Source organism: Lactuca serriola, chromosome 6 (genome assembly GCF_051521515.1).
Source record: "Lactuca serriola cultivar US96UC23 chromosome 6, Lser_US96UC23_V15, whole genome shotgun sequence".
Lineage (NCBI taxonomy): Eukaryota > Viridiplantae > Streptophyta > Magnoliopsida > Asterales > Asteraceae > Lactuca > Lactuca serriola.
Window position 1 is genome coordinate 175,386,470 of NC_136413.1, and position 22,945 is coordinate 175,409,414.

At 37.3% G+C, this 22,945-nt stretch overlaps 1 protein-coding gene across 6 annotated transcripts; it reads left to right on the forward strand.

Annotated features, from left to right (window-relative positions):
* Positions 1 to 2,856: 2,856 nt before the first annotated feature.
* On the forward strand, positions 2,857 to 12,637 carry LOC145057413 (F-box protein AUF1-like). Of its 6 annotated transcripts, none has more exons than XM_079005248.1 (2): positions 2,857 to 4,070; positions 12,619 to 12,637. In XM_079005248.1, the coding sequence occupies exon 1, from the start codon at positions 2,923 to 2,925 to the stop codon at positions 4,054 to 4,056; it is 1,134 nt and encodes a 377-aa protein (XP_078861374.1). In that variant the 5' UTR covers positions 2,857 to 2,922; the 3' UTR covers positions 4,057 to 4,070; positions 12,619 to 12,637. The 6 variants fall into 6 exon arrangements, with proteins under 6 accessions (XP_078861374.1, XP_078861373.1, XP_078861376.1 ...); XM_079005247.1 differs by lacking the exon at positions 12,619 to 12,637 and adding an exon at positions 8,380 to 8,542; XM_079005250.1 differs by lacking the exon at positions 12,619 to 12,637 and adding an exon at positions 7,173 to 7,191.
* The last annotated feature ends 10,308 nt before the right edge of the window (positions 12,638 to 22,945 follow it).

The following is a 22,945-nucleotide window of genomic DNA, read 5'->3' on the forward strand; positions in this document are numbered from 1 at the left end:
TAATAACATCTTGATCAGTTACTTTATCCAAATTGGTGCTCTCAATCATCATCTAAGCCAATCCATTAAGTTGTTCTTTGGTTAATGTAGATCGTAAGTATGACTTCAAAATCTTCAATTTGGAAAAACTCCATTTTGCAATGCTAATAAAATCATATTTCATTTCAAATGAGTAAGATATATATTTCATTATCACAAAAAAAAGGAACGATGATATAATTCTAATAAAAAATCCAGAAATCAAATAATTACTTTCTGATTTTGGACAATTCAAATCAACAAGAAAGGGTATCAAAATTGTAAAAAAAAATCAATATCAATCAGCAAAATATATTTCATAATCACAAAAAAAAAGAACATTGATATGCTTCTAATAAAAGAATTCCATAAATCAGAACATTAGTACATTACCTTCAGATTTTCTGATTTTAACACTTTAAAAAAATCTGAAATCAAAAGAAAAAAAACTGATTTACATCTTACAAATTAGAAATCATATCATTAATCAGAAACGAAAAAAATAGAACTAGATTTATTTGTACCTTAAAAATTCAAAAATTAATTTCCTCAATTCCTTTTTCTTTTGATTTTCGAAAATAGTTTCCTTATTCCTCCAATTTTGAAAACTGATTAGAGAATAATTGAAGAAAGAAGAAGTGAAGAAAGATTGTACTTAACTGATTAGAGAAGAAAGACGAAGTGAAGAACAATTTTGGAATCTAATTTTCGAAATTGGTTGCAACCTTCAAAATTTTGAGAAAAAGAATATAGAATTAACTAGTAAGATTGTTGATAAGCTGATTGGAGAGAGATTTGACTGTGCCCCATGCGTTATCAATGAAGATGAAGGAATCGAGGCGTTTTTGCTTTTAACGAAAATTCTGATTCTCCTGCTCCCTCACATGTTGCGTCGTCTGATAGAGAAACCTAATTTGTTTTTGGATTTGTAACTGTACATAGTACAGTATAGTATAATTGTCGAAAATAAATTGGGCCCTACGATTTTTTTGGGCCCTGTTCATGGACACCTTCTGAACTCCTCATGGCCCGGCCCTGCCATATATCATATGTTTTTGTCCTAAATATGGTAAGTGATGATGATGAAGCAACACAATAACATGTTATTTTGTAAAAACCAATATCCTTATAAACCTAACAAAGTTTTAGTAACTACCGGATTTTATGACAAGTAGTTTGAGGACTTCGCTGAAATCAAATGATAGAACGAAGACATGATAGATTATTCATAGGATTTATGAAAACTCTTTGTAAGTCAATGTTGATACATACTTATAACTATATATTGAAGATTTTAAGTCACAAGCAACGTCAATAAGACATCATATAAAGTACAATGTTGGAATAGTTTCTTGTATGTCAAGAGACTGTTCAGTTAAAGGCAAAATTGATGTACAGATGAGCATTTATGGTATCACATCTTGCATAAGATCTTTTGCAAAGAATTAGCATGGGATATACAATATCAAATACAAAAATAGTTAACTGTTTGCACAGTAGCAAGCGTGTTTTTCTGAAAAGTGATTGTACTTTTCACCAGATGACAAAAGGTGCTTGATATTGTTTCCCACATTCAAGATCTCATTACAAGTATACGTAACCATGTGTATATGCATGCTAGGGTATCTGACTATTTATCATTTTTCTTATAGCGTTTTGCAAAATGTGTGTTTATTTTCTTGTCATATTTTGGAGAGAGAGTTATCTCTACTATTCACTCCAACAATTGGACCATAGTCCATAGGCTTAGGAACTTAAATTGATCTTTGAGTTACTTATATTTAATTTGATGTGAACTCCATAAATGCTTACACAATTCCAAGTTTGATTTTGGTTTCGAATTGTACTTTTGAGGATTGATTTCTTGCAACAGGACTTGATATTTCAAAAAATTAATTTGTGCGACTTTAAAAAAAAAATCAAATCCTTAACTACCAAGAAAACTTATAATAAAAATCTTGAATACTTTCCCAACACGTATCTTTCGATTATAACATGTTTCAAGCATTTTTATAATATTAAAACAAGCATTTGTTGTTTAAGACTCATTACACTCAACATGATGTACATGTGTTTTGACACAATTGCATGAAGTATTAGTTGTTTATTTCAAATTGAGATATTTGGTAATCGAATTATTTTTATATTGTATAATGTCGCCATATACCCATATCCATTATGACACACATTGTTTATGTAATCTTTGATGCCCAAGAAATTAACCACTCATGAAAGGTACAATAGACAAGTGATGTACCCTACAAATGGTATCAACATATTTTTATTAGAAAAGTAGAAAACTTAGAACATATTGATTTATATATGGTGGATGGTTGTGTAGTGTCACATATTTGTTTATTGGATGTATAATATTAAGTAGATTATTTGTTCTATGCATGTGTTACATTGTATTTGTTTCACTCTTTATTCAATTTAACACATCTGATTTGATTTGGGCATTCAGTTTAACATATCTATCTTGCTTTAGGTTGTATTTCATATGCATAAGTTAGTTGTAAAGCTAACTTGTTTGTTGATATTATTAATAAATAGGTTATTTGACTGCATTTAACACGATAAGTGATAATCTAATTTATAATATTGTATTTTAGATAGTTTAATGATAAGTTACTTTATAAACTAAACTAAAAAAATACTTGAACATTTACACGTTATATTTGATTATAAAATTCTTCTGCTTTGTTTTGAAATGTTAGGGTTAATATTTTTGAAGATTTTATAGAGAAAAAAATTATTTTTATTTATAAAAAATAAGTAGTTACATATTTATTTATTTATTTGAAATTGGTAAGGAATAAGTTCCAATAAGTATCGAAAGCCGGCATTACCCAATTAGAATAAGTCCCTCTCTCCCCCTTCTATAAAAAGTCAACGGTCAAATCTATGGCTTCCTCAATGCTCACTGGTCTTCCACCCCCCATCTCCGGTCATCCGTCTCTCTCTTTCCGGCCAGTATCACTTTCCTTAATGGAATCGCAGCCGGAAAATGCCACCGACGGCCTCGATTGCCTCCCGGACCCAATCATCCTCATAATCTTCAACAATATTTCCGATATTAAAACCCTAATTCGATGCCGTGCTGTGTCACGCCGGTTCAACACACTTGTACCTCAAACGGACTCGCTCCTCCTCCGAGTCGACCGAGTTATCTCCTCAGTTGACTCCGAAGACGACGGCGACGCCTCATCCGTCATAGGCTTCATCAAATCCATTGTCAAGTCAATCCAGGACCTAATTTCTCCTCCTCAAGATCATACACTGCAAAGCAGTAGCAATCAGCATCAATCGCAAAACTCTCCGGCGATGATCCTTCGTGGATTTGAGAGGATTAAAGAGCTTGAGATCGAGCTGCCGACGGGAGATCTGAGGTTAGAGAAACGAGCGGGGATCAAGTGGAAGGCAGAGTTTGGGAAGACGTTGAGGAGCTGCGTGATCTTAGGACATCGTTGTGGCGGCGTAGGGGAATCGGATCTCGGCGGCGGCGGCGGTTTGAAGACGAGAGTCGTTTGGACGATAAGCGCGTTAATTGCGGCTTCTGCGAGGCATTACATGGTGAAAGAAATTGTCAAGGAAAACCTACACTTGTCAAGATTGATAATCAAAGATAGAGACGGTGAAGGAACTGTGATTATCGATGAATCAGGAATCAAAGAGTTTAGAGAAGATAAAGGCGAAAATCAAGATGAAGACGAAGCACAAAACGGTAACCTAAATGCCGGTGGTGTATGGTGGAGGAGTAACCGAACAAGAGTGCCCGCCGTGTGGATGAGAATGAGACACGAGGCAAAATTGGAGCTATCCAACGGTGTAACAATGGAAGGCGCGACACTGGTAGTCGTGAGACCTACAATGAACACAATTGGTGTGGTCAACGGCACCACGGAGGAAGCAGAAGAGGAGCAGAGGTGGGATGAAGGATTGGTGGCTGCCGGTAGTAGGTTTGACGGCGTCTATGGAGAGGCAGTGGAGAAGCTGATTAAACGCCGGAGTTATCTCCTTGAAATGAATTCCTTCTAACTCTTACTCCACCGGTCAGTTTCCTTAGTAAATTTCTAGTTACTGTAACTTCCATAAATGGTATGCATATAGTGTTAATCTTTTCGAGTTCCCTTATCTTGCTAATGTACATCAATAATTCTAGCTGTTAAAACCTAAAACCAATAACTTCTACTCTACAACTCATCATCCCAATTCCCATCTCATCGTTTCTTACAAATTCAAATGTTTCATTCCACATTCTCATTATCATTTCGTTAAAAGCTAGCAATAGCATCAAGAAAGAGACTTTAGCCAAATAGATATAATATGATAATCAATGAATATTAAAATGAATGAATCGAATTTTGGGCACATTGTATGTAGATATGCAACAATCAGCATCAATGTGTATGCAATTGTGGAATTGAGCTTATTGTGGATGGACTTACCCAAAAAGTGATAGATTCTTGATAATGAGATTAGGTTTAGAGTGAGTGGGCTCAGATTTGTGTGAGAAGAATCCAAAGGAAATGCCAGATTTGCTACTAGTGAAAAGTGAGTGGATATAATTTTGGGGTTTTAGGGTATCTTTTTCTTCATTGTTTGTAGCTGTAGCTGGCCAATTCTTCTATAGCCCACCACCACTTTCTATATCCTTAGCTTTTGGATTTATATGCTTCTTTTATTTTGCCATCTCACTTTCATTACTTTTAATAATTCATTATGCTCTCACATATTCTGAACATATATTATCGACCTTTTTTTTTTTTCTTTCAAAACTACAATATTAGTTTTACATTTATACCAGAGTGGGGGGTGGTTAACATGTAAGCAAATGGAACTTCGTGTTAATTTATGAACATAAAGAATGATTTTTGTTAGAAAAAACAAATAGTGTGTTATAATATTATTTAGATGAAACTATTGTTTTGTGTTTATTATTGGTGAGAGAATGGTAATGCATGCATAACATTCCTCCTGAACTCCTAAAAGTTTTGTCCTTTGGTTGTTTGCACTACTTAAGGGCCAACATAGCTGGCTACCCTTCATTATCAAATCAATAATTTCCATAGAGGAATATTCAATTATTTACTAAAAAAAGATTCTATTGAAAATCAGGTCAAATTCTTCACTCGCCTTCATATTTGAGGTCTTAGATTCCGTTTCGTTATTTACTCGACAGGATAATACTAGACTGGACTGACAAATTTGGTAGGCTATTTTCACTGATGATGATGGAGGGAGGGAGGACATTCATGTCTTTTGCATAGATAAGAAATCAAAATTTTGGTAGAGAAAAAAGTTAAAATCTTTGTCAAATTGATATCAGTCTCGTCTTCAGTTCAATTCAGACAGTACAACCTCATTTGTCTGTAGACCTAATCGAGATGATGGTGTTATACATACCACATCAAATTGATATGAGTCTCGTCTTCAATTCAATTCAGACAGTACAGCCTGATTTAGTCTTGTTGTCAATTCAGACAGTACAACCTGATTTGTCTGTAGACCTAATCGAGATGATGGTGCTATACATACCATGTTTTCATATAGAAAATAGGGCGACAAATAAATGAAAAGTGAGAATGTGGTTGGTTGGAGGAAAGGGATAGGGCATATTTTAGTGAATGATAACGAACTATGGTTTTAATGTTGATGTGGATAATCATGTGCCATTTAAAAAAAATAAAATAAAGTAATTAAATAGTTTGTTGTTATTGAAATATATAATATGAAAATATAAACCGTTAACATTTTTAAAATATTAAGAAAAAAATATCAATGATTTTGGGTCAAAACCATTGGCCCAAAGTGTTATTGGGGATGACAAACAATTGTGTTATGATTTTTGGATATTTTGTTGAAATTTGAGAACAATGCCATGAGAATTAGCTTGTTTCGACTTAAAAAGAGAATAATTATCGATTAATTTTAAATATCCATACAAAAGTAATGTAGTAACAATTGGTAATCAGACAAAAATATATTTCAAATATTATAATTCAAAATAAAATATTGATCGTATAAATTGTTATTCAGTTTCTATTTAATATTGGTCATAACTAAAAATATTCGGTCACACCTTTTTTCCTTTCCCACATTTCGAGCTACAATGCGGAGGATTCAAACAAGATGCGAAGATGCATTTTTCACATGGATGAAGAAGACAATGACGATAATCTTGACCAATATTTGGAAAACTTAAACCTTGAGAATATCATTTACATTTTAATTTTGATTACATGCAAGTTCAAAAGAAGTCTCACTTACAAACCAATAATCTTTTATCAAAAAAAAAAAAAAAAAAAAAAAAAACCAACAACAATCGGACTACTCAATAATATGAGCGTTTTCTATTTCTTTTTTTATTGCGGCTCACATCCTCCAAAGCTAATATATATCGGAAAAAAATTAATGCAAGCATATAACCAACGTTTTGTTAATAGATAATAATATGAAAATGTTACATTTAATAACGTCATCATTTTTAAAAATGTCTTCGTTATTGTCTGCATCTACAAACCGTTTCTTTGATATATTCTTACCCAAATTTTGGTGCAAATCAATGCCGCTTGTATTAAAAGCGGATTGGGATACCACAATAGAGATTTGAGTGCCCAAAACATCTAACGTCAAAACATATAAAATGTTAAATTATAAAAATACTATAATAAAATATTTTAATAATTAAAATTATACATTTTGCGATCCACGAGACAATTGGATAACGGGATGCATTAATTTTCCACAAAAGAAGAATATCAAAGTTCTTAACGGTTTGGTGCCTCGTTCAAATATATTGTTAACTTCATTTCTGTTGAAGCTAATGGGTTCTCCGATTGATCAAAATACTCACCCAAAAAGTCATTATTGTCATCAACGTACAACATCTTGACTGCAACAAGTTTGAGATTGTACGTTAGACTCAATATTGTACCAACTCAAAAAAGACAGTCTTCAAAGTAATATCTAAGTCAAAAAGCTACCAAACTCCTAGATTTTGCTTACTCCTTTTATTCAGCTTCATTTGTTTCCTTTATTTCCAATATACATCAACTATTAGAACCCAAATTCTATAGAGAAGTTGTTTTTGATCCCCTTTGGCACGATGCTTTGATTGAGGAGCTTACAACTCTTACCAAACTAATGTGTAGGATTTGGATCCGTCCACTACAAAGAAAGCATACAACCAGTTATTATTAGGCATATAATAATAAATCCAAATCTGATGGGCTAGTTGAACAGTACAAGGCCAGACTTGTTGCAAAAAGATACTCACAAAATTTATGGTATTCATTATGAATAGATTTTTGCTATGTTTGCAAAAATAACGACCGTTTGTATTTTGATAGTAGTTGCATTCATTCGTCAGTGGAAGATATTCTAAATGGATGTTAAGAATGTATTCTTGAACAGTGATATTCATGAGGTAGTCTACATAACTCCTTCTATAAGTATTTACTGACCAGCGGTTGAAGTTAATCGGCTTCTGATAACATTATATGGTCTCAAACAGGCACCATATGCTTAGTTTGAGAAATTATATATGGTGATTATTTGTCTTGGTTTCATTCATAGTAATCATGATTTGATCCCGTTTGTTAGATGCATAAGTGAATGTCATATTTCCTATCCATATATATAGATGGCATTATTATTACTAGTGATGATTGTGATGACATCGAGTATTTGGAGCGTGACTTGACTCATCGTTTTGCTATGAAAGACTATGGTTTGTTGTGTTATTTTTTGGGTATTGAGGTTGCTCAATCTAAAAAGATTTTTCTTCGATCTAAGACAAAATACATATATAATATGTTTAAACGTGCACGACTCTCTAACAATAGGATTGTTGACATGCTCCTTAGAACCAAAACCTGATATTCTCCGACTGATGATGTTCCTTTACCAAATTCAAGCATATGTCATACTATTTTGGGCGTTTTATTACACTAACTAATTAAGATATAACTCATGCAGTTAGCTAGTTTGACAACTTATGGTACTATTCAGTAGGACTTGTTAGTCGTATTTTGTAATATCATCATGACACTCACTTTCAGAGTCTCTTAGTTCCTTCGATGTCCTCTCTAGATTTGCGTGTGTATAGTAGTGTTAATTGTGATGACGATCCTAGTGGTCACAAATCCACCACTAGTTTCTGTATATTCCTTGGAGATCCACTTATCTCATGGATAAGTAAGAAATGCGATGTTGTCTAGGTCTTATATAAAGTTAGAGTATCGTGTTATGGTCGTGACTTCTTGTGAGACTGTTCAGTTATGTTGTTTTCTTGTAAATATGGGTGTTAATGTTTCTCGGTCAACCCATTTACATTGTGCCAACAAAAATGTGATGCAGATTGCAAAGACTTCTGTATTCCATGAGCAGACAAAACATATTAAGATTTATTGTCATTTTACTTGCCATCATCTACACATTGGGTCCATCTCGCTACCATTTGTTCCATCAACCTTGCAGATCGTTGATATTTTTACGAAGGCTCGGTCAGTCTCTTGGTTTTAATTATTGTCCGATGAATTTTCAATATTTATTGTTGTCGAGTTTGAAAAAATTCAACTAAATTGACCCTAAGTAATTTTCATATTTATAATCTTTTGGTTGTAATTTTAGTTTTTCTTTAGATAATAAAACTCCGGCTATTTTCTTTATGTTTTTATCATTCTTAATATCTTTTGATCCTTTTCTCATCATTTCAAGTATTGATCTATATCAACTTTTGATTTGGTATTTTAAAAATCCATTTTTTTAATTATGTATAAAATTTTCTTCTGTTCGGTGATTTTTACAAGTTTTCTAGCACTACAGGGACAAAGATGGCTCCTTTTGTATTCCGAGGTTCTATAATGCTCTTCGTCAAAAAGATTTTGAGTAAATTACACAAATGGTTCCTATGGTTTGGGGTAATTTGCAAGTTTGGTCCCTAATTAATATTTTTAACGTGTTTGGTCCTTACTATTTGTTTTTGTTACACACTTGGTTCCTACTGTTTGTTTTTGTTACGCACTTGGTCCCTATCTTACCTAAAAAAATTATTATTTAAATAGGAAAAAATGGTGGGATAGGTAAGATAAGGTGAGGATGTGAGGTTGAGGGTATGTTTATTTAAATATATTAAAAAATCAATGGCAAAATAGTCTTTTTAGGTAAGACAGGGGCCAAGCGCATAACAAAAATAAACAGTAGAGACCTTTCGAATTAAAAAAATAAGTTATGGACTGAACACGCAAATTATCCTAAACCATAGGGACCATTCGTGTAATTTACTCAAAGATTTTCGTTTGGTTTAACGCTCGCCCATCCACCTTTAACATGAAGTTGATCAAGTTCATCATTAATTCGTAACTTACATGTAATTATAGTAATAAAAAGTTTAAATGACAATTAATTAGCCATATCTAAATGCGAAAGGGGACCAAATAGCTTATGGGCATCTCCATGTGACAACCCTAAGAAAAAACAATTAAAAAGGTTGGGTGAAGTCTAATTCTTAAAGCATAGGTGTAGTGGGCACAAGGACCCTTCATCTATGATCTATGCTGCCTAACCTTCATTATTACTTGCCCACTTTAACTAATCGCATTTATTTGTTTATTAATAACCACTTTTTGAAAAAGGAATACAAGATTTGATCAATAGTCGGTCAATAAAAATTATGAAGTTATTTTTAGGGGTGAGCATTTGTATCGGATCGGACCAACTCTTGGACCGGACCGATTTCGGAGAATATTGTGGATCGTGGACCGGACCGGATGAGTCTTACTGGGTCCAGGTCCATGTCCGAGTCCAGGCCCGGGTTTTCCGGTTCTTGGACCCATTTTAATTGGTACAACTTTATATGCATACTGTACAACTTGTTAAAATACGTTTTTGAGATTGATATAATTCGTTAAAACGAATATATTGTTGAGTTTCATACGTTAAAACTCATAAAAATGAATGCTTTTTTTTGCTTTGATATGGTATAACTCATATAAATGAATACATTTTCGTTTATTGTGTCATTTGGACCGGTAAAACTTTGATTATTTATATTTTATAACATTTGTTTGAATGATTGTAACTTATTGAATATAACACCAAAAATAACAAAACTATAGTCTAAAATTATCTACAAACTTTAAATCACACGTTGGAAAAAAGCACATGTCAATCCGATATAAAACGAATGAGATATGTTTGTTTAAAGAATTCCATTAAATACAAAAATTTAAATTTATTGCTGAAAAGCTGAAATATTTCAGCTTTGATATCTTATCTGTGAAGGATTGTAACTCATTTAATATATCAACAAAAATAACAAGATTATAGTCTAAAATCATCTATAAACTCTAAATTACACGTTGGAAAAAAACTCGCATGTCAATCCGACTTAAAACGAATAAGATATGTTGGTTTAAAGAATTTCACAGAATACAAAAGTTAATTTTTTTTTAGTGAAAAGCTGAAATATTTCGGCTTTGATATCTCATCTTTGAAGCAGTGTAACTCATCGAATATAATACCAAAAACAACAAAATTATAGTCTAAAATCATCTATAAACTCTAAATTACACGTTAGAAAAAAAAACCGCATATTAATCCGAATTAAAACGAATGAGATATGTTTATTTAAAGAATTTCACAGAATACAAAAATTTAAATTTCTTGCTGAAAAGTTGAAATATTTCAGCTTTGATATCTTATCTTTGAAGGACTGTAAATTATCAAATATAACACAAAAAAAAAAAAACAAAATTATAGTTTAAAATCATCTACAAACTCTAAATTATATGTAACATCTCGACTCCTAGGTACGAATTTCAAGAATTTTTATACATCACTTAAGACCTACTAGATGAGTTGGAGCCCCCAACTCGTCGTGTAGAAACTATTGACGCCGCATGGTTTATGGAACCTACTCAACGATTTGGAGGACCCCAATTCGACGAGTTGAGGTTGTGCATGAAAACCTTAATTTTTAGGGTTAGCTCCCTATTTAAAGGACCTTAAGTCCAGTCACCAGCCTCCCTTACCACCTTATTGTTCAGAGAAACCCTAGTTCGAGCCTTATACCTTCTTGAGTGTGTGTGTGAGAGCTTTGGAGAGTGATTTTGGTGTGGTTGTAAAAGAACATGGAGATTGTAAAGGTTGGAGCAAAGGGAAGCAGTAGATCCGACACCTACACGGTTTTTGCAACCATCTTGAGGTATAAAGTTCATACCTTGACCTTTTATTGTTTAGATCTCCTCTTATGAAACTATATGGTCATTTTTGGTGCAAAATGGAGTCATTCTCGGATTTGAGCTTGTCATGAGGAGGTAGTTTCAGATCTGAACACCTCTAGGCCTCCATGGACATAAAGTTGCCAACTTTAGCTAGTCTTGGCCCTCCTCCATGCCTTAAACCTCTTATTAAGCTTAATTTTGGTTTTTTAATCCCTTTGATGCCTTGCATGCACCAAAAGTTAGCAACTTTATGTGGTATCTTAGTCCTAAGAGGCTATCTGTAGTTTAGAGCCTTGGAGTCGACTAGAAAGGGCTGGACACGTTAAGACAGGAAAACGCGACGAGTTGGGTAGGGTTTCCCGCTTTTTGGATACCGAGTGAACTCGGCGAGTTGATAAGATAACTCGACGAGTTGGTTGAGTTTTTCCTGGTTTTTCTGGAAACTGAGGAACTCAACAAGTTACTTGGGTAACTCGGCGAGTTATCTCGAGCTTTTTACGATCTTCTGAGATACGAAGGAACTCGATGAGTCAGGAGATGCACTCGACATGGACTGTTGACCTTGACTTTTGACTTTGAATTTAATCGGGGTTGACCAAGTTTGACTTCTGAAGGTATTTTTGTAATTTGGGGCTTGATGGAATTAGTTCAACGGTGGTTGTAGGTGTTAGAGTTTGGAGCCGTGTTTTGGGAGTTTGATCTTTCCAGTTCAGTTCGACATCGTGAGGTGAGTTTCCTCACTATACTTAGGGGTCGAATGCACCAAGGCCGGTCCATTGGATTGATATCCTGGTATTGATATGTTGAGTATGAGTTAGATATACATGCTAGTTTGATATGCTAGTCTGGTAGATCTGTGCGACTACCTGTGATATCGTCTGATTATCTGTATGATTATTTATCTCTTACATGTCGACATGTTGTGTGGGTAGGGTTATGGTTGTACTGCTCCGTGTGGTAACCAACAAACCCTGGAGTATGCCAGATGTGAGCTGAGGGCTAGGGAGAGCATGCCAGACTCATACCGAGGACTCCTAAGCATTCTAGATGCGAGCTGAGGGCCAGGGGAGCATGCCAAACTCGCACTGAGGGCCGATCAGTTATATTCCAGTCTTAGGACTGAAGGGGGCAAGCCAGTCATAAGCTGTGGGCTCGAGTGTAATCCAGACTTATGTTGTGGGCTCGGGAGCAAGCCAAATGTGAGTTGTGGGCCTATAAGGCAATTAAGACTCATACTGTGGACTCTGGGGTAATCCAATATGTGATGTTGTAGGCCCATTACATGCTGTTATTATGTGTGCTATTTTTTATGTATCGGTATTTTGGAAGAACTCACTAAGCTTCGGGCTTACAGTTTTGGATTTTGTTTCAGGTACTTTGGATGATCGCGGGAAGGCGAATGCTTGAACGTGCACCTCCTCTCATTTTATGATTTTGATTTCTAGGAAACTCTGATATGAAACTATTTTGAGAACATTTTGTAATAAGTAATGGTTTTTGGATGCTTGAAAAAGTTTTAAATTTTTATGAATTTTATGGATGTTACAAGTTGGTATCAGAGCCTTGGTTTGAACAAATTGGAGGAACACTCGTGTGAATCCAGTCTCAAACTAAGGAAAAGATTTTCAATATGATTTTCAAAGGGTTCTCAAAATACTAGATGAGGATGCATGTAACATCCATCAATTTTACGCCAAATTTAAACTTTTTCAATTATAAATAAAACCCAATGGTATTGTTTACAGAAAATGTTTTCAAATCATTATCCAATTAGAGTGCCCAAAAGCCAGATCATAAGGATGAGGAGCGGTACGGTCACGCCTTTGCCTTGCCATGATCTCCTGAAGTACCTGAAACAATAACTGAAAGTTGTAAGCCCAAGGGCTTAGTGAACTACCCCCAAAATACCAATACCACACTGATAATACCATATCAGTAATAAACAATCAATCAACATGCATACTGGGCCATCGGCCTGACTGGACCGCCCTACAGGGCCTACAGTCTAACTGAATCCATACCGAGCCTTCGGCATGACTGGACCGCCACGTGGGCCTACAGTCTCCCCGGACCGCTCGTAGGGTATGTTCGCCTTCAGCACAAAGTAGGACCGCCTCAACCCAACCAACGAGCAAATAATCATGTGCGCATAACTAGCATATATTGGCATATAAAGACATCAAATATATCTATCTTTTTGATCATCAATCATAGCAATCTCTCATAACTGGAGCCCTGACCTAGCAGGACACTAACATCACAATCCCTAAGGATCATAAAAGCATAGCATACTATCTATCCTGATTCCGATCTATCAGATCATAACCACATATATCATATCATAACCATAACAACTAAAGGGTCGACCTTCGTGCCTTAGACCCTTTTGATATAGTGAGGATAACTTACCTTGCAGATGTCGACTTGGTAGATAAACTCCAACTCTCGGATCACTTGCCAAAGATTCCACCACCTATTACTATAATATGAATATACCTGTAACTCCTCAACTTTACAAGGTACTCCATAAACCAACTAGTCAACCCTTGGTCACAGTCAAAGTCCTTAGTCAAGGTTAACAGTCCATGTTGACCCTAACTAGCATATATTGGCATATAAAGACATCAAATATATCTATCTTTTTGATCATCAATCATAGCAATCTCTCATAACTGGAGCCCTGACCTAGCAGGACACTAACATCACAATCCCTAAGGATCATAAAAGCATAGCATACTATCTATCCTGATTCCGATCTATCATATCATAACCACATATATCATATCATAACCATAACAACTAAAGGGTCGACCTTCGTGCCTTAGACCCTTTTGATATAGTGAGGATAACTTACCTTGCAGATGTCGACTTGGTAGATAAACTCCAACTCTCGGATCACTTGCCAAAGATTCCACCACCTATTACTATAATACGAATATACCCGTAACTCCTCAACTTTAAAAGGTACTCCATAAACCAACTAGTCAACCCTTGGTCACAGTCAAAGTCCTTAGTCAAGGTTAACAGTCCATGTTGAACCTAACTAGCATATATTGGCATATAAAGACATCAAATATATCTATCTTTTTGATCATCAATCATAGCAATCTCTCATAACTGGAGCCCTGACCTAGCAGGACACTAACATCACAATCCCTAAGGATCATAAAAGCATAGCATACTATCTATCCTGATTCCGATCTATCAGATCATAACCACATATATCATATCATAACCATAACAACTAAAGGGTCGACCTTCGTGCCTTAGACCCTTTTGATATAGTGAGGATAACTTACCTTGCAGATGTCGACTTGGTAGATAAACTCCAACTCTCGGATCACTTGCCAAAGATTCCACCACCTATTACTATAATACGAATATACCCGTAACTCCTCAACTTTACAAGGTACTCCATAAACCAACTAGTCAACCCTTGGTCACAGTCAAAGTCCTTAGTCAAGGTTAACAGTCCATGTTGACCCTAACTCGTCGGGTACCCTCGGCTACTCACCGAGTTCCTTGAAGTACTTGCCTACTCGCCGAGTCACCGGGGTGACTCGTCGAGTTCCTTTGGTTTACGATCGAAACTATACGGCCACTCGTTGATTTTCCTTCATGCAACTCGACGGATACGCACGCATACATAACTTGGGGAAATATCATCCGACTTGCCGAGTTATTCATACCACTCGTCGAGTCTATGAGAATCTCCAACAGACTCACCGAGTTGTTCTTCCAACTCGTCGAGTTCATGCCTATCTTCATATGACTCGCCGAGTCCCTTCAGTCCCTTTTTCCATACATAATCATTTGATCCATACAACAGCTCCAAACTACAGATCCAAGCTTCTAAGACATGCTTTTCACGTAAAGTTGCAAACTTTACGTCCATGCATAGCTATAAAAGCCCCAAATGTCTAATCCAAGCACGTAATGGGGTTTCCTACCCAATGGAGGTTTCATTCACGCCTAAATCAGAAACTTTATGACTCTAGGACTTAAGAAGGGTCCAGATCTGCAGTTACAACTTCAGATCTAGCCCATAGTCCACCTTATCAACTTAACGATCCATAAAAGCCCCAAACTCAACCAAAAGAGATCTAGAAGGGAAAAGAAGTAAAGGTGGCGACTTGATACCTCTGGAAGATGCTAACTGAGGTAGATTCTGATTCCCACACTTTCCTTGCTCCAATTCCCTTGCCTTCCAAGTTCCTTCTCTCCAAAGATCTTCCTCCCAAGCTTAATACACACACAATAGAGCACCACACAAATTAGGGTTTCTTAAGAGCTCTCAAGAACTATAAAGAGGCCAAGGGAGGCTTAAGCCTCTTTAAATAGGGTGCAAAACCCCGAGATTTAGGGTTTCATCTGTCAGCTCCTACTCGTCGAGTAGGTCACTAAACACACGATCCCACCCCGCTGCTACTCGACGAGTAGGGCAACCAACTCTTCGAGTAGGCCTTAAAACCAAAGAAATTCTTATTTAAATTAATACCTGAGAATCGGGGCGTTACAATGCAGAGTGTATGATCAGCCGGAGTGTTGAGAGAAAAACTCGAGACACACTTGAACAAACGTTAGAACAAGTATAGTTGCGGAATAGTTAATCTCAAAGGATCATAAAAGCTCAACAATAATAATAAGTTAGAGTTAGATAATTAGAAAGTTAGGTGCGGAAATTTAAAGGAAATATAAAAGACAACATATATTATATCAAGTATACACATAAGTTGATTCATAACATGGAATGCATTCAAACCAAGTTAGTAAGCGAGATCAAACTTAGTGATTAAGTCAAGAATGACTTGCTCCGAAGAGAAATAATATTCAGTTATGTTCTAGTGAACATTGAGAGTAAGGAGAGATTTAAGATGCGTAATTGAGAGATGTAATTAATAGTCTCGAAGTTGTATTAAATGAGAAAGATTGAGCTCTATTTATAGAGACAATCAGATTACATTAGTCCTAACTATTAAGAGTAGCCATACAAGGCATACTGGACAAAAGAGTGTATACTAAGACAAACAGATAAAAGACTAGTCTAATAATGTAAGATAGTAACTGGGGATGATGATGACTACGGATCTTGAGAGTTGCGGTAAACGAAGTTTAAGAGGGTCACTTCCATGATTCAACAATTTCCCCCTAAGTGACCTCTTCAACTTTCCTTCATATATCAAGTTTAAGGAACTTGATGAGAATCCACCAAAATTTTCTGACACTTTCCAACCATGTGATCCTCCTTAGAATTTCAAACTTGACTTTAGCAGTGGTGTGTTTGGATCTTTCCATTGCGGTTTTAGAAACTTCGAGTTGCTTACTTGTGAGTCAATGCATTACGGTCATAGGGATGAAATACTTGATTTCATTGTCCGTACGTTTGAAAATAATTCCAAGGTTAGGATATTTGGTTGCGCCAAGAGATCTTTCTTGGAAACCTTCGGTAAGAATTGGGGCAGGATCAAGTGGTGGTAGATCAAACTTCTTTGCAGGAGCCGGGTGAACATCTGCATCAATTTTGGCGAAATCGCAGAGAGTTTCCTTGAGAAAAGTATTTGACCTCTCCAGTGCTATCTTCACATTTGGATATTTTCAACTTTGTTCTGGAAAACCTTAGCTATCAGGAAGACTTCTTTTGGATTCATGCATGGGAAGTCAGCTTGGGTGCGGACATAGTTCTAATTCCTTCTTGTAAGAGTATATTGGATGAAGTCAGCTTTCATGATTTTTCGGGGCTTAAAAGTTGTTAATTGCGGATGGTTTATCATTAGACCAGATTTTCTCTATGGAAGAAGCATGTTTGGCATAGAATTGATTGAGTCTTTCGAATTCCATGGGCAGTCTCTTGTGATCAGGTAGGCTGCGGTCAAAGGGCTCAAATACATTGAAGTATTTAGCATTTGGGGAGATTGGAACATCCCAATAACCGTTAGAAGGGGGTTCATCATAAGTAAGGTAAGGTTTGTAATCATCATCTAGCAATCTTCGATGGGGATTGATCCAGGAATTGACTAAGGATTCATCCATGGTGATGTCTAATCCGTTTTCTCTCCAGATGAGTTCAGCAAATTTGGCTGCATTCTAATCTGCTTTCTTCTGTTTCGTCACAGGAGAGTCATTGGAGTGTTCGGATGACATGTTGGATGCTAGATTCTTAAAGTGAGGAGGAGTCTCAGGTCGTTCAGGAGAAGGAACGATTTTTTGTTGCGGTGGTGTCTGATGAGTAGATGGTTGCGATGAGGGAATTTTTTCAGTTATGATGGGGGGGGGGGGGCTCCTATGATGAGAGACGTTGTTTGAGTGATGGTCTTCATCACTTCCCCCTCTTGAGGAATTCATTCCAGGAGCTTCCTCAAGCCATGACTTAAGACCATCGAATTTGGCACACACCTCCTGAAATTGAGCTTTAAGAACATCAGCCAGTTGTTGATTGTCTGGGATGGCGGAGTTGAAGAGTAGTCGATGAATCTCCTTTGTAAGTTGAAGAATCTCGGGGCCATGAAAATTAGACGATAAAGATCGTTGAAGTCTGTTAATGGTACATTGAAGGACTGAGATAGTGGACTCATAGGCAGTGTTAGTCTCAGCTATCAGCTTCTGTGAGCGAGTTGACTGGTCCGCAATGGCTGTTTGCAAATCTGCCTTGATTGCGGATACCTCAGAGATGAGGCGCTCCACAGTAGCCATGAATTGCTTATGATCAGCCTGTCGAGTGTTGTCTAGGGACCGAATCCCCATTTCCACCTTGAGAGAAATCCTCTCAGCAGCTAATCGTTCATGAGTTTCCAATCTTTCAATCCTTTCAATCAACGAATGCGGTCCTGGGAGATCTTCCGGTTGCGGTTGGGTAGGCTTCACCGCAACTAGTATTTGATCTACCTTGGCTTGTAGATTCAGAAATTCTTTCCTTGAAACAACTATTTTCTTTTTCTTTTTCTTCTTTTTAGGCTTGGAAGTAAAGTGTTGGGAGCCACTAGAAGCTTCTTCTTCATCAAAGATCATAAGATCATCAGAAGGAGTAGGTTGATTTACCTCATTGATGTCATAGTCATCATATCCAAAGGTTGGTCCGGACCTGACTTCGATGGTTGTTCCTTCTTCTTGTGATTCTTGAATTTTGGAGGTTGGAGTGGGCTTTGATGGACCTTTATCAACAGTCGCAACTTGATCCTTGCGGATTGTGTCATCCATTTCGTCCATCCAGTCTTGAACTTTGCAAATCATATTGACTGTGTTTGCATTGTTGATGGCGTCTGCCTAATACTTTGCCACGAAGAGGATTTCCTGCTGTTTCTGTTGAAGCTGTTTTGTTTGACGAGCCTTTCTTGCTTGAAATGCCCTATGAAAAGCAACACATTTCTTTACTTCAGCTTCATTGGTTGGTTGATACGTACTCCATGAGTCGTTGAGATCTATTCCGTCAATTCCTTCAAGACGCACCAAGGTGTCCCTCGGGTTCATGGATCCTTGCACATTTGTGCTCACCGTGCCCAAACCACCTGGAAAAGGTGTAAGCGGAGTAGGATTTCCTGAGCTTCCTTGGTCTCCTTGACCCGTGGTCAAGTCTGGCCTTGGCTCAGTTCTAGCATGAGCGAAAGAAGTGCTCTGCATTTGGGATGGTGTTTGAAGTGTTTGAGTAACAAACAAAAGAATGGAGTTCAACTCCTCAGGAGAAAAGAAATGTAGACGGGAAGCCCTAGAGACCTTAGGGCGGGAACCAGTTCCATCCCCTTGGGAGTGAGCTGGGGGTGAGTCTCCACGATTAGCTGAAACAGACACACCTTCTGTGTCTGAGTGGTATTGGATGGTTGATTCGAATGGGTTTGCGGCTACCCCAAGGACTACCGGAGCCTTTTGAGAGGCTGCAGTATGAGTCCGGTCACGCATTTAGTCTTTGAATTGGGTTTTTCCTTTCATGAAGATAGAAATGGGTTGTTCATCATCATCAGAATCACTGGAGGAAGATTGAGCCTTGTTGTGATCTGATTCGTCATCTGAATGAGCTATTTGTACACGTTTCCTTTTCCTTGATGCTTTTACTTTCTTTGAAGAAGCTTTCTTCTTTGTGGGGGTGGTATGTTTCTTAGAGATGTTGCGGGGTCCCGTGTTGGCGTTAACCAATTGCTTAAGCGTTTTGGCCAACGACAGATGTGAGGTAGTAGTAGATGGAGTTGCGGTGCTTTCAGGTTGAGTGGGTTTGGTAGAAGTTACAATTTGTTGAGTGGGAAGAGGTGGGGTAGGAAGGTATGGGTCAATACCTTCCGTAGCCTCTATATGATCAGTGACGTCCGTAGTTTCAAGTCCGACAATAGTCAAGATGTGGACAGGTAAACGTCGAATAGGGCCAAAAATTGATTGATCTTTAGAAGGAGTGTACCTTTTGAGATCTTTGGTGACGAAGAAGTCAATATCATTGCCCATGCTGAGTTTTGCATCCGCATGAAGATCTGAGATGCAGAGGGACCAGAACCTTGCAAAAGTGAGCTTGGTTGGATTTACCTTGGGACTTTCCTTAGGAATGTACTGCAAGAAATCATCCCATAAGATCTGCCCATAGTTGACATCATGGTCAGTGAAAATACTCCATACAAGCTCTAGAAGCTTGAGACACATATTATCAGTGCCTCTGGTCCTTCCAATCAGACTCCGGATCACGAAATGGCAAACAAATTGCCATACCGCAGGCAACTGATTTTTATTGAACTTGTCGATCCCTTTCAATTTCTTTTGGTTTCCCATCTGATAGAGAGCAGAGAAGATATCTGTGACACTTAGAGTGAAGAATTTTGTTGAAGGATGCACAAGCAGGTTGATGGCAGTAAGAAATTTCTCCTTGGTCAAAATAACAAGAGAATCATTCACAAGATTCAGATGCACCTCTTGGAGATTGTTAAGAGGGCGATAGGCAGAGAAAGCGCATTTGTAAAGTGTCGACAATGGAACAACATCAGTGAATGTATCGAAAGGACCAAATAGAGGATGATTCTGCAAGAACTTGATCATTAGCTTGATTGGATCATTGTAGAAAGACTGCACATCAAAAACTACCCTAAAATTACTTGAGGCAATCGATGGCATTGTGTTCCTTAAAGCGGAGTCTGAACTCGTCGGTTGAACAGAGGCAGATGCCTTGGATTGTTTCTTTGAGATGTTTGACTTCATCATTTTCAAAAGTTTGAAGAACTTGTGGAAAACCAGAGTGCAAGAAGATGAAGAAGAAGAAGAAGATCGTCTTAGAGGGTTCAGAAAGCATAAAGCTTTCTTGGGAGGAAAAGAAAGATTTTAAAGTGGCGGGTTTGAAATTTTATTAGATTTACCCTAATTAAAGAATAAGGGTAAAAACATTTGGTTTTTATTTTGATTAAGGAAATCAAACCCAGCCAGTCATGTTTTAACGAAAGTTTTTTTTTTTTTTTTTTTTTTTTTTTTTTTTTTTTTTTTATATATTAAGAAAAACGGAGCATTAAATGATGTGTCAGACCCTGTTGCCCCACGTCTAAAGGACGTGTAGTGAGGGGGTCGATCCATTGTATAAAGTAGAAGTTGAAATGGATTAGACGTTTTGGGGGGTAGGAGAAAGGACAGTTTAAGGAAAAAAGATTTCTTAAAAGATTTCTTTTATGGAAAACTATTCTTTTTGTCATCATACCCAAAATAGGTTTGATACAGGTTTATTTAAAAGAATGAAACAGTAATGTGCTGCAAAAAGAATGTTAAATTTTTTTGAGAATGTTTATCTTATTTAATGAATGATCATTAAATAGCACACCAGGTTCCAATTATTTAGGACGTGATTGAAAAATGCAGTTAATGTCATTGCGGATGGAGTTTTCACTGCGGGTTGAGCATCCACTGCGGGTTGTTTTCTTTATTTGACTGCGATAGATGAAAAGGACTGCAGTAGTACAACTGAGGAGCACACTTGAACAAAGTCAGAAATAAGAAACATTAAAAACCTCGAGGATATAGATATGACATATGGTTGCGGTACACTATGTGTACTGTAGTACATAAATATACTGCTGTAACATCCATAAAATTCATACCAAATTTAAACTTTTTCAATCATAATTAAAAGCCACATAGCATTGTTTACAAAATGTTTTCAAATCATTTTCCATCAGAGTGTCCCAAAAATCATAACATAAGGATGAGGAGTGATACGGTCACGCCTTCACCATTCCACGGTCTCCTGAAGTACCTGAAACAATACACTGAAACTGTATGGCCGAAAGCTTAGTGAGTTACCCCCAAAATACCAACCACAATACCCTACACATATCATATCATAACATAAACATAACAATCATGCATATCAAGTCTACACTGTGACTGGTCCGCCCGCACCGGGCCTTCAGTCTTTCTGGTCCACTGTCCAAGCCTCGGCACGTCTGGTTCGCCCTCTTAGGGCCTTTAGCCTATCCGGACCACTCGTCGAGCCTTCGGTCTAACCGGTCTGCCCTGGGTATGTTGGCCTACAGCACGAAGAAGGACTCGCCTCAACCCAACCCCAGTCCAACAACCATGTGCATATAAACATATAATCATATAGCAATTCACAACTAATCAACCGATCTAGCAGATCACATAACATAGCAACATCCTAACCAGGATACCGACCTAACCAGTCACTAGCATAGCATCATCCTATATACCAGGATACCGACCTTAACCAAGTCTCTAACGTATATCGTCCTAACTACCCGAATGCATACATAGCAAAGCAATAACATAACAAATAACTACCCGGATTCCCATCCGATAAAGGGCCGGCTTGGTGCCTTAGACCCTGTTGATATAGTGAGGATAACTCACCTGCAACTGTCGACTTGAAGAAATAAGGCCACGCTGCTCCGACCACCAGCACGAATCAACTCGCCGAGTCGCCCCAAGACTCGTCGAGTCCAACAAGCTCCGAGTCGCTTCCTACTCAACTCACCGAGTCGTCCCTCGACTCACCGATTCACAGCTCAACCAAAAAGGTTAGGACTTCTCGACCAGACTCGCTGAGTCCGAGAACAGACTCAACGAGTCCAAGGCAATCTTCAACAGACTCGCCAAGTTGTTCTTCCAACTCGTCGAGTCCATGTACATATTCATACAAGTCGCCGAGTCCACCCATGTGACTCGCCGAGTCGCTTCAGTTCTTAATCCATACAGTGGCTTTCTACGCCATGCAACAACTCCATATTGTAGATCCAAGCTTCTAGGGCATGATTATCACGTAAAGTTGCAAACTTTACGTGTATGCAAGGCTCTAGGAGCTCTAAATGACCAAACTAAGCTTCCAATGGAGCTTTACACCTTAGGAGAGTCTCATCCTTGCTAGAACTGGAAAGTTTATGGGCTTAGGACTCAAAAGAGGTTCAGATCTAAAGTTTCAGCTTTAGATCTAGCTTCCATAATAAAATTCCTTAACAAAGGAAAGCCCTAGCCTCCACATATGAATGATTCTAGAAGAAAAGGTTAAGATAACAGCTTATTACCTCCCAAAACGTGCCCAAACTAGAGTGGGTAAGATAACAACTTATTACCTCCCAAAACGTACCCAAAACGACAACTGATTCAAGCCGGCCAACGACTTCTTTCTCTATTAAGAACCCCTTATTAACCAATGATCCCCTGATGATACCTTCATCACTCCAGATCGCAACAATTACTTGACTCTTACAAAGCTAGATATCACCCTGAACCAT